This window comes from Grampus griseus (genome assembly GCF_964374135.1).
Source record: "Grampus griseus genome assembly, chromosome: 5".
Taxonomy (NCBI): Eukaryota; Metazoa; Chordata; class Mammalia; order Artiodactyla; family Delphinidae; genus Grampus; species Grampus griseus.
This window is the reverse complement of record NC_138998.1, coordinates 11,796,810-11,814,432: the sequence shown is the minus strand read 5'-3', so window position 1 is coordinate 11,814,432 and position 17,623 is coordinate 11,796,810. Positions and strand designations below refer to the sequence as shown.

The following is a 17,623-nucleotide window of genomic DNA, read 5'->3' as shown; positions in this document are numbered from 1 at the left end:
GCAATTCTGGATCCTGAGGGCCCACATGCTCCACTTGAGGCCACAGTGGGTTAATGAGGCACACAGGGCATCACTGAACTAAGACTTAGATCATTCAAGAGATGATTATCAAGTGACCTCCACCTGAACACTGTGAAACAACCAGCAGGTATTGCAGAATCTTAAAGCAATTAGAAACTGTGGATGAAAACAAATCTATTCAAATGATAAACTGCATCATTAGTAACATGAACAATTCCTGACAGAAGGAAACAGATATGGATGGGATCTTTATATATAATACTTACTGTAAGGCCAGGCACATGCTTATTCCTGTGAGCCTGAATTTAACTAGAATAAAGGCCACATGAAGGTTCACTGCTGTATCACAACACTAGTGGCCAGGAAATGTGACACTTGGCTGGTACTCAGTAATATTTCTTAAATGAATAGCCCTGCCATTTATTATGTCCATTCCATACAAATAATTTTCCTCCAAACTACACACTAGTACACAAAATAAGATTAATTAATCTAGTAAAAAAGTTTAGTTTATCCAATGTCTAAAACTGCTAAAGTCTTTTATATGAATGGGGTGCAAGAAAGGATGGGAGGAGACTCTCTGATGTGCATTCATTGAAGGAAAACTTACATGATGGTTTGGAAATCATCATCCACCAGGATCATGTCTGCTGCCTCTTTGCAAACATCTGTGCCAGTCTGACCCATTGCAACTCCAATGTCTGCAGCCTTCAGAGCGACTGCATCATTTACTCCATCTCCTGTCATGGCCACAACCGACCCGTTCTTCTGCAGAGACTGGGGGCGAGAGGGGAGAAGCGGGAGGGAGGAGTTCTGATTAAAATGTTGCTTCCACACAGATAAGGGGATAAACAAATCCTCTCTCTTTTTCTTTCCCACATAATTAAAGACTGGAAATAAAACAGACAATCACTTTTTCAATAAAACTTCAATAAATATATGGAGGTCTTAAGATAAAGCTTAGAAAAAGCTGCCATTAATATTTCCATGTGTGAAAATTCTATGGATTCTATGTGTAGAGCCTGATGAAGAGTCAATTACACAGTTGTTCACAGGGCAACTTTGTCTCCCAGGGGACATCTGGCAATGTCTGGAGACATTTCTGATTGTCATGACTTCAGGGACGCTACTGGCATCTAAAGGATAGGAGCCGGGGATGCTGCTAAACTTACAACACACAGGACAGCCCCTCACAATGAAGAATTATCCAGCCCACAGTGTCAAAGTGCCAAGGCCGAGAAACCGTGACCTCAGTACAATGGAGCACTACTGTGATTAATAAGTCCATGAACTGATGGTACCATGTCAGCTGCTTTGTATATATTTGACTAATATAAACAATCATAGCCCTTTAAACATTGTTCACACTCTCAAAACATTTTTTTCTTGCTGCGTTTATTCAGTTTCTAAGTAATTATTCCTATTCACACTGGGATGATTTGGCTATAGCCTCCTGTCAGAACATATTTCTACATTATTCAAATGTTTAAAGAAGGTTGTATTTGCAGATATTTCCTTAAAGTTTTCTTCTACATCTTCCTTTGCAAACTAAATTCTCTATTAATGTTTCCATCTCAGGCTTTAAAAAACTACCTGTTTTGCTTCACAATACTTCTGACTTTAATGCTCTATCAATATTCCCAGTAGTAAAGCAAACATAATGAAAGACAAGCAGTAGCATTTTGGATACAGAGATAAAACAGTGTGATTCTTAGACACCCACCTTAATAATTTTCATCTTGTGTCTTGGACTAGCTCTGTAAAATACCGCAACCTGTTAAAACACGGGATACACTAAAAATCTTCAACATTAAGAAATATCAGAATAACCTATGCACTTATAACTAAGAATATTTTTTAAATTATCAATTTAAACTGTCTGTATTTTGCCACAGAGATCAAACTTAAGAATATGCCATACATTTGTTAGGACACTCATTTGACAGGGTCATTTCAAATTTTTAGGTACTATAAGAAATGCACAATCTAAACAATTTACCCAGTTTATCCCATTATGTTTAAGCTCTGAAGAGAAAACAGCCTTATTCTTGAAACGTTCAGAGACAGACAAAGGAAAAACTCTCCTGCATAGGCTTCCTCGACACTTCCACAACTAAAATGGCCTTTTCCCTTTGTCCTGTCTTCAGGAGATTTAAAGAACAGCTGCTTCTCAACATCCCTCGAGCCTTTTTTTGTTGTTAAGCACTATGAAGTGTCTATTCATGCTCTTCTACTCAGCTTAATTCATTAGGCGCTCTCTCTTCCACTGTGTCTCCACCTGCTTATACCATCTTCTCTCTCCAAAGAATATATTTAATCCCTTTTCCTGATCCCATCTTCTGGTCTCCTGAAACCCTCCCAGTGCCCCAGTCATCGACAAATCCCCTGGCCCTCCAGTCTTACCCACACTGCTGTTCCCACAGTCCTCTCCAATAGCACCACCAGGAAAGCACAGAGGGGGGCAGGTGCCCTCCATTCCTTTCTTCAGTCACAGATCCTCGGTTCTGAACGTCACAGAAGACTGTACTTCACTACCTGTGGCCAGTCACTGCTCCCGAGGCCACCCTCCATGTTCCACAGGAATTTGTAACCACTGCCTCCCATCAGTCTTTCCAACACCCCCGAGCCAGGTGACCTTAATACCCACGTAACCCACCGTTCTCTTTCCTACTCTCCTAGAGGATAGGTCCACACTAGTTTTCTCTCCTCATGCTTCCAATTTATCCCCTTCCCCAGCCTCACTCTCAGCTGACAACCTTGTTTCCTACTTCAAAGAAAACAGTCAGGAGAAAACTTCCACAACTCCCACCATCCAATAGCTGTATCCAGACAGTATCCCTTCTTCTCTCCTTTTACTAAAAATGAACAACATGAATATGTTTCTAGTGCAGGTCAAATATCCCACCTTCTTACCAATCAGAAATTCTCCCTCCCTTGTATCAAAAATTTTCCCTTGCTGCTGCACCTTTACCATCATTGTACAAACATGTTGTTATTCCTTCCATTTAAAGAAAAACAAAACCAAAAACTTCCCTTCCTATCTCAGCTGCTACCCTCCTTTCCCCTTCTCTTTATAAGCGAAACTCCTCTAGGGAGCTGCCTGTACTGCTGTCTCCCATTTCTCTCTTCCACTCTCTCCTGAATCCCTCCTGATTAGGCTGCTAACCCCACCCCTGCCCTGAAACCTCTCATCAAGAGCACCAAAGACTCTGCATTGCTGACACCAGTGCCACTTCTCCCGAGACTTAACCCCGCACACAGCCAACTGCTCCCTCCTCCTGAGGCGTCCTCTTCTCCTGGCCTCAGGACCACCCTACACTCTCCTGGCTCCCCCTCCTACCTCTCCAGCTGCTCCTCTTGTGCAGGGTCCCCCAGGCCTCCCTGAAGTCTACACTCTGGAGTGTTCTAGAACTCAGTTCTTGGGCTCTTTATAATATAAGAGGTCTCTCCCTAGGGGATCTCACCCCACCTTAGAAATCTGGCTTTTATTTATATGCCTTTTTGTCTCTTTTGAAATCCAGGCTGATAAAACTAATCCACCTACCTACTCCACATTTGCTCTTAGACATCCCATCTCAGACTTAAACATGCCAAACAGAACCCCTGTTACTTCCCCAAACACATGCTCCCTCACATCCTCTGCCAATGGCAAGTGCACTCTTGCAATGGCTCAGGCTCTAAATCTGGGGAGTCACCCTCATTCCTCCTCTTCTCCCACATGCCACACACAGTTTGGCCCCATCCTCAAATATATCCACACTTAACCTCCTTACTCAAACATCGAAACCCACTGCCAACACACTGGGTTAAAAACGCAAGTCAAACCACACTGTCCTCTGCTGAAAACCCTCCAGAAACCTCCCATCCCTCTCAGGACAAGCAAATGGTGCCCAAGTCTTTTACTGTCCACCAAGCCCCACATGAAGTGCATGCTCCCCGGTTAGTCTTCTCCCCCAACCCTGCACTACACTGGCCGCCTCATAGTTCCTGAAACATGCCAAGCGCACTTCCCTTGAGGCCTCTGCCCTTGTGTTCCCTCGGATATTACACAGCCTGCCCCTTTCATCACACAGGACCTTCTCAACGATGCCTTTCCTAGGCATGCTGTCTAAAGATCTCATCCTCTCTCTTCCCTGCTTTTGTCAGTGCTCTCCCCTCCTGCTCCCATACTACAGTGATTGTATTGTGTGCTTATCTTAAACCAGTATATTCCCCCCTTTTTAGCTGGAGAAAGACATAAAGATGAAAAGATTATTAACAGAGGAATTTTCAGTTACCCCCAAGTTTAGTCCCAGCTCTGTGATAAAATGATACAGTTCAATTTTTAGACACTTTTGTGTTTTTTTTTAATACCTAATTTCTTCAAGACATAATTTTGTGTCACTAAATTTCAATATTTTTACTCAACCAAAAAGAATGACCTGCTAATCCTGGTGCTTTAAGGAGAATTTTTACTCTGTGCAGTGCTATACTCCACATGAGTTTTATCTTAGACTATAAGCTCCATGAGGCAGAGATTTTGGCCCAGTACCTCCAGTGCTCTATAAACACATGTAAGATGAATGAATAAATGACTGAATCTTAGGACCATCATAAAGACTATTCCCAGGTTCTCTCCCAATTTTAACAAAGGTCTAAAACAAAAGAGGATTATTTTCTTAGGCAAAAAAATTCAGTTTAACTGTACTATCACATTACTGATTACCCTTAGTTCCTCTAGGTACCATGAATCACATAACTCATATGTGGAAAGCATTCTTCCTTTAAAAAGGTTCAAAATCCATTTGGAAACTCTTTACCATGTCTTTAAAAAGTACTAAACATACAGATGGTCAAAAGACACATGAAAAGATGCTCAACATTGCTAATTATCAGAGAAATGCAAATCAAAACTACAATGAGGCATCACCTCACACCAGTCAGGATGGCCATCATTAGGAAGTCTACAAATAATAAATGCCAGAGAGGGTGTGGAGAGAAAGGAACCCTCCTACACTGTTGGGGGGAATGTAAATTGGTGTAGCCACTATGGAGAACAGTATGGAGATTCCTTAAAAAACTAAAAACAGAGCTACCATATGATCCTGTAATCCCACTCCTGGGCATATATCCAGAGAAAACTGTAATTCGAAAAGATACATGTACCCTAATGTTCACTGCAGCACTATTCTTAATAGCCAAGGCATGGAAGCAATCTAAATGTCCAGACAAATGAATGGATAAAGAAGATGTGGTACATATATATAATGGAACATTATCAACCATAAGAAAGAATGAAATCATGCCATTTGCAGCCACATGGATGGACCCAGAGATTTTCGTACTAAGTGAAGTCAGGCAGAGGAAGACAAATATCACATGATATTGCTTATATGTGGAATCTAAACAACAAACAAAAAAAACCATCGAAGTGATACAAATGAACTTATATACAAAAGAACTTATATACAAAACAGAAATAGACCCACTGACATAAAAACCAAACTTATGGTTACCAAAGGGGAAAGACGGGGAGGGTAAATTGGGAGTTTGGGATTAACAAATACACACTACTATATATAAAACAGATAAGCAACAAGGACCTACTATATACTGATAACACAGGTAACTATACTCAATATTTTGTAATAACCTATAAGGGAAAATAATCTGAAAAAAAAAAGATACATAGGAACTTCCCTGGTGGTCCAGTGGTTAAGAATCCACCTTCCAACGCAGGGGACGCAGGTTTGATCCCTGGTCAGGGAACTAAGATCCCACATGCCGCGGGGCAACTAAGCCTACATGCTGCAACTACAGAGCCCACGTGCTCTGGAGCCCATGTGCTACAACTAGAGAGAAGCCTGCACACTGCAACAAAGAGCTCACGTGCCTCAACGAAAGATCCCATGGGCTGCAACTAAGACCTGACACAGCCAAAAATAAATTAATTAATTAAAAAGTTGTTCACTTAAAAAAAAAAAGATATATATGTATGTATAAATGAATCACTTTGCTATACACCTGAAACAAGCACAACATTGTAAATCAACTACACTTCAATTAAAAAAATTTTTTAATAAAATAAAAAGGACTGAGCTGCATACATATTTTAAATGTACTGGTTACCTTCTAAGTGAAAATTCTACATTACTGCAGAAATTAATCATGTAGCACACAGCACTGAGCATCTAGCAAAGACTGTGGATTTTACAGAATTTTTTTTTTTTTTTTTTTTTTTTTGCGGTACGTGGGCCTCTCACTGTTGTGGCCTCTCCCGTTGCGGAGCACAGGCTCTGGACGCGCAGGCTCAGCAGCCATGGTTCACGGGCCCAGCTGCTGTGAGGCATGTGGGATCTTCCCGGACCAGGACACGAACCCGTGTCCCCTGCATTGGCAGGCGGACTCTCAACCACTGCACCACCAGGGAAGCCCGATTTTACAGAATTTTTAAATAAAAGGCTAATTACTAATTACAAATACTCACGTTGTACAGAGTAAAATTTTGCCTTTGTTCCACTACAAATCATTCAAACCACTGCAAATCACTCCTTTACAGCCAATGCAGCTTATCACTGACAATGGCAATAAGGATAACAAACCAATTGTTGGGCTGAAAACATACTTCTTTTGTATAGTAACAAATTACTTTGGCATGCATCCAGTATACCTATTACTTGATATAGATTTCAGCATTTCAAAGCTTTGACGGCAACTCAAAAATAAAAGCAGTTTCTTTGAGACTAAGCAGATCTCAATTCAAAGCTGAAGAATCATGTGGAATATAATATTGCACAGAGTAAAAATTCTTAGAGCATCAGGACTAGCAGGTCAATCTTTCTGGTTGAGAAAAAATATTGAAATTTAGTGACACAAAATTATGGCCTGAAGAAATAAGGTATTAAAAACACACACACACACACACACAGAGAGAAATGACTAAAAACTGAACTATATCATTTTATCACAGAGCTAGGATTAAACTTGGGGGTAACTGAAATTCCTCTATTAATGATCTTCTCACTTTTATGTCTGTTTCTCTACCTAAAAGGGGGGGGATATACTGATTTAAGATAAGCACACAATATAATCACTGTAGTATGGGAGCAGGAGGGGAGAAGACAGAATGAGGACAACAGGATGGTAAAAGGACAACGGGAAAGAAGTAGAACTGTGTCAGCAAAGAGAGTTCAGGGAATATTACGGAGGGAAAGGGTGAAAGGCTGTGTATTTTCAGAAGGAACCTGCAAGACGATTTTTCTCTTCTCATGGGTCCATCTTTTCAGTGTCATATTTGTGGTCAGCACTCACAGTTCTTTTGATCAACATTAACAGAAAGTAAGTTATGAAGAGAAGAAAGTAGGTAAATATGAAAAGGAGAGGCTAATAGAAAAAAATTATTCCTGGCATTAAAATAACCTCCCAAAGGTCCCCAAATCTTCCAGAACAGATTAAAAGATACCTGATGCATTGAAATAAGTATTGATGACATACCAAAAATTAAACAGCACACGAACTGGGATTTTATTATAGGGACTTGGTTAATAGGTTTGGTAAAAACAAAAATGGAGGCAGTGCTATAAAAAACAAACAAGAAGGGCTTCCCTGGTGGCACAGTGGTTGAGAGTCCGCCTGCCGATGCAGGGGACGCGGGTTCATGCCCTGGTCCGAGAAGATCCCGCATGCCGCGGAGCGCCTGGGCCCGTGAGCCGTGGCCGCTGAGCCTGCGCATACGGAGCCTGTGCTCCACAATGGGAGAGGCCACAACGGTGAGAGGCCCACGTACCGCAAAAAAAAAAAAAAAAAAAATGAAAAAAACAAACAAGAAAAGAGAATGTCCATTTTTATCAACAGGAAATGTAGAACACACTCAAGAAATCATAAACAAAAAACACTGAGAATTCCCAGATGGACTTTATAAATAATTAAGCAAAATTCAGTTTCCATACTACTTTCTAACTGGCTCTAGGTCAAAAGGACAGAGAAATGTTAAGGGATTTGGAATGTGTGACAGAATTATGGAAACAGGGAAGCCAAAAAACGTTTTAATGATGAACAGAATTCATTAATATGATTTTTAATACATGTGGGAAAACCTCAGTGAGCTGGCAATTTAGAAGAAAAGTTTTGTTTTGTTCTAACACTAATAAACGAAAAACTTTTCAAAATGATCTGAAGTAAAAGCATAAGACCAAGGTTTAAGAGTTACATGAACACAAGATAAAAATGGGAAAAAAGACAAAGTAGGGGTTGGGGGGGACTAAAAGGACCTAAAGGAAAGAAAAGACTTGGGTTTTCAAAAGACATGATAAACCTGAAAAAAGCCCTGGTATTTATGGAATTCCTCCACAGAGCAGGATGACTCCAAGCAATTCAATGAGCTTTTCTCTTTGAATAGCATCAGAGCAATTGCCATAATTGATGCACAAAAACTCTTATTTGAAAATGACCAATGATGTAATTTGTCCAGGCTGATGATACAATTTGTAACTTACTTCTTCCTTCCCTAACTGCCTTTACATTGGTTTTCAGAGTTCATTAGCATTTTTATCAGAGAGCCAGAGAGAGTGAACTGAAGAAAGCAAATAAAATGAAATTTCAAATCTGTCCTATGTCACTACTTGTTAGCATCTCTGGGGAAAGGTTTGGAAGAAAAGGCTGAACAAAGATTAATGGGGAAATGTTTTATTAACTGCAGATTTCACATATACTTACTAAACGTACATTTTGTCTCAATACCCCCAGGGAACTTAATACAGGATTTATTCTTTCAGAAATAAATGTCAGGAAGAAACTAACAGGATAGGACACATACACACACATACATACACAGAGTCCTGTTCAAATATGGAAACACCTACCCCACTAAATCTAAAACAAATCAGACACCCACACTGCTCCCAGATGCTCTGAAAAGGCATTTCAATGAAAAAGAAAGGACAGTCTTTTCAACAAAAGGTACTGGAACAATTGAACACCCATACATAAAACAAATGAACCTTAACCCACTTCTCACACATAGACAAAAATAATTCAAAATGGATCACAGATGTTAGTGTGAAACCTAAAAGTATGAGACTTCTATAAAAAAAAAAAACAGGAAAAAAATCTTTGGACCTTGGGTTAGGCAAAGAGTCCTTAGATAACATATCAAAAGCATGATCCATAAAAGAAAAAAATTATAAACTGGACTTCACCAAAATTTAAAACTTCTGTTCTTTAAAAGACAATGTTAATAGAATAAAAAAATAAAACCAGACTGGGAAAAAATATTTTCCAATCAAATATCTGATAAAGGACTTTTATCCATAATATATAAGTAACTTTCAAAATTCAAAAATAAAACATTTTTTTAAAAATAGGCAGGGTAGACTGTTCACTAAAGAAAATATATGAATGGCAAATAAGCACATGAAAAGGATACACAAAATCATTAGTTCTGAGGGAAATGCAAATTAAAACCACAGTAAGATACCATGATACACCTATTAGAATGAGAGTGGGGAAACTGACAATGCCATGTGCTGGTGAGGATATTAGCAATTAAGACCTTTCAAACATTGCTGGTGGGAATACAAAACAATAAAACCACCCTGTAAAACAATTTGGCACTTTCTTACAAAGTTAAACATACATAACCATATGAGACTCAGCAATTACTCTTAGGTATTTATCTAAGAGAAATGAATATTTATTTTCATATAAAAACTATATACAAATGTTTAGAGTAGTTGTAATCATAATCAGCAATAACTGAAAATAGTCCAAATGCCTTTAAACTAGTGCATAGGTAACACAAACCCAATACAGTGGAATACTACTCAGCAATTAAAAATGCATTATGCTAAGTCAAAAAAGCAGATTCAAAGCCCTCATACTATATGCCTCCATTTTTAGAGCATTCTGGAAAAGGCAAAACTATAGGGACAGAAAACAAATCGATGGTTGCCAAGCAGTGGAAAAAGAGAGAGGAGCTGACCACAACAAGAGGATCTGGGGTGGGAGGAACCTGTACCCGATTGTGTGATGGTTACAAGGACCACACACATTTGTCAAAACTTACGGCTGTACATTAGAAAGGAAGAAGTTTACTGTTTGCAAATGATACCTCAATTTTTTTAAAAGCATTATACATGCATTCAATTAAAATAGAACACAAGGGTAAGAAGTATGAAGTGATGGTCTCTCTCCACTCTGTACTTTATAAATACAAAACACCACTGTTAATTTCCACAGTACCTTCCTCAGAGGAAACTTGGCTCTTGCTAAAGTACTGATATTCCTAACAATCACATCATAAATACTCTCAATGATAAGACTGATTTCATCTCATGATTTGGACCAAAGAATCTGGTGGTCATGTCCCGACTGTTTTCAAATGTTTCAAACAGGAGAAGTTGTCTAACACTTAGAATAAGGCCTTTCAGTCTGAAAGGCTCTGGTTTAGGCCTACCTTTGGCACCATCTGTGAAAGCTGCTGGACATCCATTGCATCTATTTCTTCTCCTGAGACTGACTGGGAGGTTTTGGAATATAATCCCAGACGACTAGCTGAAGTGAAATGGGAAAGAAAACATAATTAACCAAATTGGTTTTGCTTGATAGGCTAGTCAACATAATGCTCACTTAATATGATTTATCAACTCACTTTCCCTTTAAGTATAAAATGTCTTTATATGAAGGGATCACAAGACAGACTACAGTAAGACAAACAGAACTGAATTAGTAAAAACTGTGGGGTTTTCTGTTTGACTACTTTATTTTTGTTTAAATTTAAGAATAAAGAGTTTTCACAATTTAACCCACCACACCTAAGAACTGAAACAAGGCCAAGCAGGTTCTGCTTGGGAGCTCAATTTTAATGAAGATCAGAGTGCATTTTAAATAAAGTAAACAAAGCCAGGCAAAATGGTGGCTCATCTGTGGTATCATGTAGTTGTTATGTAAATGAAAATAAATGTTGAGAAGTTTCTCTAGGAACAATCTTCCCAACAATATTATGTTTCCAGTGACATATTTTTCTTAGATCACATAAAGTGTGAAATTCCTGTCTCAGTCTCTTTCCATATTAATAAGATAAGAATTAATGAACTTTAGCAAATTTAAAATTTATCAGTATGAATTATAGTTTACAGGTTCTGGGAGATTAACTTCCATGTCCATTTTATTTCCTTATACTTGTTAAGTAATCTTAAGCTGCATTCAAACAACATAGGCATATATGTATTAGACAACAGAAATACAGACACAAGTTATTTTCTTTCAAATTAGGTACAAAGTCTGCTTTTAAAAAATTATACTCAAGTTGAAAGAAAAAACTAAATTTCATATTTTCTTTCACATTCATGATCTAGCGCTTTTATCCGTCAGCATAGTGGACTATGAGGTTAAAAATAATCAACTGTTCTTTTGTAAATAAAATAATGTGATTTCACAATGCTTTAGTTATTTTCAACTAACAGTATTATTTTTTTAACTAAAATAAAATTTGGTCCACAATTTTATAGAGTATGAGCAAACAAAAGCATCAATTTTAACTGTATAACTCAGTATTATGTAAACACACTTCATGTCAAATGATTCACAAAACTATGCACTGCAGTAATTTAAGAAAAACTATGGAAAACAAAGGAAGCAGCCTAGTTATACCGATTGCAATTGCAGTCTCCTGTGAGTCCCCAGTAATCATTTTTATTGACACTCCCGAGGCAATGAGTGTTGTAACAGCTTCTTTCACACCAGTTCTAGGAGGATCAATGATTCCCACCAGGCCAAGGAACGTCAGTTGCCCCAATTCAGGACCAGAAGCCAAAGCAAGAACTTGGGAAATAATAATAAAATCCGAAAAAGAAAATGTGAATCACAAAACCATTAGAATTTACTTTACAAAAGCTGGAGACCATAACACTTCTCAGATAAATGACTTAAGACGACAATGTCATTGTGGTAATTACAAAAACTCTAAAAATCAAAATTATTACATGCAAAGATATTCTAGTTTAATGGTTCTCAATATGGGGTTGCTTTAACTTATTAAAAATTAAAAAGAATAAGACTAAAGAACTGTTAAGCAGAGAAGGCAAGTGAGGAGCAAATAAGAAATGTTTTCACATAGCAAACATGCAGCTCCTTTCAGCAGAAACTACTGACTCTTAAGAAAAATACAATTAATTATTTGGAAAACTATAGGTTTGTTGAGCTTTTTTTTTAAAAAAAAATTTTTTTAATAGATTTGTTTTATTTATTTATTGGCTGCGTTGGGTCTTCCGTGGCTGTGCACGGGCTTTCTCATGTTGCCGAGGGCTTCTCACTGCGGTGGCTTCTCTTGTTGCGGAACACACAGGCTCCACGCGCACGGGCTTCAGCAGTTGTGGCGCACGGGCTTAGCTGCTCCGCGGCATGTGGGATCTTCCCAGACCAGGGCTCGAACCTGTGTCCCCTGCATTGGCAGGCAGATTCTTAACCACTGTCCCACCAGGGAAGCCCCAGTTTGTTGAGCTTTAAAGTCAATTTTAAACAGTCACCTTTGAAGGTGGCTTCTCCTAATGTATCTTCATCTTTCCATCTTATAGGCCTCCAGAACAATTCAATAGCTTGAAGAGAAGGCTATATTAATTATATACAACATGTAATAATTTTGTACACAACAAACCCTGGGAGGTAAAGTTAATTTGTAAAGTGATTGTAAAACCACTAATACCAACAATAGTTTCTATTCTTTCACTCTTTCTGTAACATTAATAGGATTTTCTTATTTGTTACTTTGGTTCTCTTAAAACTATATAAATAATACCACCATACCATCATTTATAGTTAGTTTCCTGTCGTCCTCGGGAACTTAAGATATAGCACAAAGTACCATTCATTTCCAAATACCATTTAGCTTTTTCTCAGAATTCTGGAACCTCTGGTAGCTACCTTATGAGCCAGAGGCATGTGTCTCCATCTGGAATATTATAAGACTGAACAACTTACCAAAGAAAACACACCAAAAAAAGCACACAAACTAAACATGTATCTTACAGGGAAACTGAAAAGTCCCAGAGAGATCACGGGAAGTATCCATTCTTATTCAAGCAGAAGGTATGAAGGATGAAATACATTTGGAAAACCATGGTTAGAGGCAAATGACTTCTGTTTTTCCAGTGTACGAGTCATACCTAACTATTTACGTAGATGTGAGCCCCAAACGCTTTCACTCCGGAGAGAATGAGCCACTTGACAGTCCCTAGTGTTGGAACAGAGGCAGATGGCAACAGAAGGGGGGCACTGAGTATCAATCTGTGTGTCAGCAAATCTTAAGAAAGGGACACCAGCTCCTGGCACTCTCAGTGAAGGGGTGGTATTAGCCCAGAGGTCAGTATCCTGTATTTATTTGTTTGCTTCTTTAGCACAAATGAAGATCTATTGTTACTGTTTGGGACAAAGATATGTAGACCTTTTCTGTGTGGAGGGCCCCCAACTTCCTCCTTTATATTTAAAACATAAAAACGAAACGTACTCCAATTTTTAAATTAACGACATGTATTTTAAGAAACTTAAGTTTTATAAAGTATAAAATAAGTTCATACCAAGTTAAACTTAAAATCTTTATTCATTTATTCTTTACTCTTCATTACGGTAACTTCAGCGGGAAGAGGAAAATGGAGCATAAGCAGAGAAGAGGAAAAGATGTGAAGCAAGGGACAAATGCCCAGAATGTTTCCCAAAGCCCTGTGAAACAAAGACGTTCTCCTCCACCAAGTCTTGTCTATTTCACAATGTTACCACACCAAACCACACATACACAAAGCTCCACAATCTTTCAGATGAAGAGAATTAGGCAAAAAAAAGTGTGAAATGTCTGTTACAAAAATTGAGGAAAACAGGGAGCACATACCAGACCTTTAAGACTGTCTAAATGCAACCCAACTTTGAAACCCTTTTGCTGTGAGCTGCTAAGAATAACAAAACACTGCCCTCAAATGAAGCCACAAGAATACCTTTCTAAACCTATCTTATTATAAGAGCAGAAGTCTTGTAAATTATACTTGTTTCCTGCTCCCAGGAACTGTGGTGCTTGACTTCCATTTTGTAAATAACAATAAAATTAAGGAAGCCAACTCTTCCAATTTCCTTGAGAAAGACTACATAAGTGCATGGGTGTGGGTGTGTGTATGTGTGTGTGTATTCCCCACAAGCCAGAAGGTAAAAACCAGGTACGGCCCCAAGCCCTGCTCTTCAACCCTACATACACACAATGTCCCTAGAAGAAGCGGCCGATGTGTGTGTGCACAGCAGACCCCCTTTCCCTGTCACTGTCCAGTCAGCAGCATTTCACAAGGCAGAGTCTGGGCACCTCTTTCCTCTCTGGTGATCGGCAAGGGAAGGAGTCAGCAGATGAGGAACAAGTAAGTAACCACCTCAGTTTAAAGAATTAGAGGCTTAAGTCTTTTAATATTTAGGAAAGTATTTTAGATTAACAAACAAGAGCCAGTGATAACATAAGGAAGGAGTAACACCACCTTACTTCTATCTATCCCTGTTCTCACAAGATAAACTTGTTTAAAATAAAATTTCTATCACCTGCTCAGAGACCACTGCAGGTCTGTAAGAACCAGAGATTTCATATTTTGCTACATTCCCAACTTTTTATGTTTTGGGAACATAGAAACAATTAGCCAACTAAAACCTAACACTTCAGAAATGGCAGGCTTCTACGAACCCTGGAATAGAGCTGTGCAGCTCAGAAGTGAAGCACGAATTCATCTGCAATTAAAAGAAGGCATTACCTCTTCACCTAGGGGACGGTGCTGAAATGGCCTTACCTCTGAGCCCTGCAGAGCCCATCTGGGCCTTCTCTTGTTGGTACAGATCTCTCTGCTGCTGGGTGAGTGTCAAGGTCTGCCCTTTGCTGTGATATGTAGTACAATACTTAATCACCTGTTCATAAGCACCCTTCATAAAACAAATCTCTGGTCTGTCCTAAGAAGAAAAAACACAGCAAATAAATTCAAGTTAATTTCAATTTATATATATCTGCCATTGGAATCAAAAACAAGCGGCATGCATTCCCATAATCCCCAGGGAAGTTACTCAAGCCTAAGGCTTTGAACAGCACTTGAACTCTGAAGATTAAAAGCTCACATGGGAGTTTTCTGCATCCTCTTTAGAACACAGCATCTACTCCACACCCTCAGCGCCACAGTGAAGGCAAGGCTACACTCAGCTCCACACTAGGCACTCTCAGCTCACGATGTAACAGGAAAGGGAAAAAGATCTAACGTCAGCCCACAAGCAATGGTTTAGGCTTTCTACTACTGCTATTATATGTATACACGTGACCCCATTTAATTCTCACAACCACCTTGTAATTATGGGTATTATCAGACATTTTATTTTTTACCCTAGCAAAGTAATAAACAAAAACTTACAATGAAAACCCACAGTCCCCTGCCTAAAACCTCCTCACCTCCAGTCCTACTCCACAGAGGCAAACCAATTTTATTTTATTTCTTTATAAATTTATTTATTTTTAATTTATTTTTTGGCTGGGTTGGGTCTTCGTTGCTGCGCATGGGCTTTCTCTAGTTGCAGCGAGCGGGGGCTACTCTTCGTTGCGGTGCGCCTGCTTCTCATTGCGGTGGCTTCTCTTGTTGTGGAGCACGGGCTCTAGGCACGCGGGCTTCAGTAGTTGTGGCACACGGGCTTAGCTGCTCCACGACATGTGGGATCTTCCCTGACCGGGGCTTGAACCCATGTCCCCTGCATTGGCAGGCGGATTCTTAACCACTGCGTCACCAGGGAAGCCCTTAATTATGTTTTTATTGCTACTTGTTCACTAAACAATTTTATACTCTGTCTACTGTGACAGGTGATCGTCTGGCCACACCCACTATCTACTCCTTCTCCTCACTGTTATAATACATGCAGAGCAAAACTCACCAGTATTCTGCTCACTTTCTAATTCCTCACTGCTGTGCCAAGTGGCCACCAGAGCAGTTCACAAACGTCCCAGCTCTCCTTGGAGGCACACGGTAGAAATGTATTTCCCTGCACCTCTTACCACTCTGAAGTCAGATGTGATTTGCTTTGGCCAATAAACATGAGCAGTACTTGTGTCACTTCCAAATGGTAATTTAGGAACCAGTGCATAACGTGGTCCTCCTCTGCCTTGGTACGACAGTGTGAGCTCACACTGAGAGGAGCGTCCATCTCTATGGTCCCCAAGTGGGCAGTAACCAGATGTTACGGGGAAACAGGGAGCAGAAAGGTACGATGTTGTTTCCATGACCTACAGAAGCCCAATATATTTCTTCCTGTTCAAGTTTTACCTTTCATAAAGTTAATAATTGTCTCTTTTTTTATTTGCTTAGTTTTCTTTACACCTATTACTCATTATTCCCAAGCTCCTCCATGTCATATAAAGCCCTTCTCAATGTATTTTTCACATAATCCAATAAGTAGGTGAGCCATTACTCCCATATTATGACTGAGAACTCCCTCCTCGGGCTGTGCTCTCCCTTCCTTTTCCAGTGTGAGTTGGCTCATTTCCAGGCTTGCTGCATGACTGGCATCCAGGAGCTTCCCTTCACCCCTCTGCTGGTTAGAACTCACGAGGTTTTAAGTCTCCCTGTTCCTTGATTTATACTCTTACCTTGGAATAACACATCCATCAGCATCTAAGAAAAGCTGTGTGGGCTATACACTTTGAGGCTTGTTTGGAAACATTTTTATTTTACCCCCACATATGTAAACTCAGCTGGGAAGAGATCGCCTCTCAGTTGAAGGCTTTCCTCCATCATCTTCCAGCCTCCAGTGTGCAGTGCTGCATTTGGAAAGTCCTAAACTTTGGTGTAGGACCTCCTCCCCCTTGCCCTTCCTCCCACCCCACAATCTCTGGAAGCTTTTAGAATGCTAAGTGCCCTCAGATTACTTGATCGTGGGCCTTGGTGTGTTTATTCTCTCACTCCCACCCCTCTGTAACATACACATTGTGCCGAGCAGCTGGTGGGCAATTTTATTCTAGAAGCTGAAGTTCTTCCTCTAGAAATTTTCCTGATGTTATTTGGTAAAATCTTCCCATTTTCTGTCACCACTATTAGGTGGATATTGGATCTCCTACATCAATTCTCTGATTTTTACACCTTACCTTTTGTATTGTCCACCTCTTTGACTTTTCTACTTTCTGACAGATTTCTTGACTTTATTTGAAAAACATTCTATTTAAAGTATCTTGTCATTTTTTATGGTCTTTGGAAATTTTCTTCAGCATCCAGTACTATCTTTGTTTCTGAGACCCTTTTCTCTGTTGGCTTGGTCTGTGTCTTTCATACTGAAGGCTTTCCCCAAGTATCTCGCAATCCCTGTCTGTCCATTTACATTCAAGACCAAAGCAAATAAAGGTCTAGAAACTCCATGGGCACTGCAGGGTTTATCAACTGGTAGCCCTCACAGTAGAGTGACAAGACGAAGACCAGGAGCAGGTAAACTCTACCAATGAACAAAGAGCTTATTTAGGACTACTCCATACTGTAGGGATCTCCCCAGGACCAGTCAGCTTCTCTAAAACTCTTCGATCTTCTGACTTGGAGAATGAGGATATGGGGATACCTACCTGCAAGCATTCTGAGAAAGTGGAGTT

At 39.5% G+C, this 17,623-nt stretch overlaps 1 protein-coding gene across 4 annotated transcripts in view; it reads right to left on the bottom strand.

The window, feature by feature from the left end:
• The window catches only part of ATP2C1 (ATPase secretory pathway Ca2+ transporting 1), a 117,838-nt gene that overhangs the window by 8,099 nt on the left and 92,116 nt on the right, over positions 1 to 17,623 (bottom strand). For all 4 annotated transcript variants that reach the window (XM_082654261.1, XM_082654262.1, XM_082654264.1 and 1 more), the window contains 5 exons: positions 14,808 to 14,964; positions 11,650 to 11,820; positions 10,454 to 10,551; positions 1,745 to 1,795; positions 632 to 798 (listed from right to left, as the gene is read on the bottom strand). In XM_082654261.1, the coding sequence (XP_082510387.1) occupies positions 632 to 798; positions 1,745 to 1,795; positions 10,454 to 10,551; positions 11,650 to 11,820; positions 14,808 to 14,964 (644 nt within the window). The remainder of the gene's footprint in view (positions 1 to 631; positions 799 to 1,744; positions 1,796 to 10,453; positions 10,552 to 11,649; positions 11,821 to 14,807; positions 14,965 to 17,623) is intronic.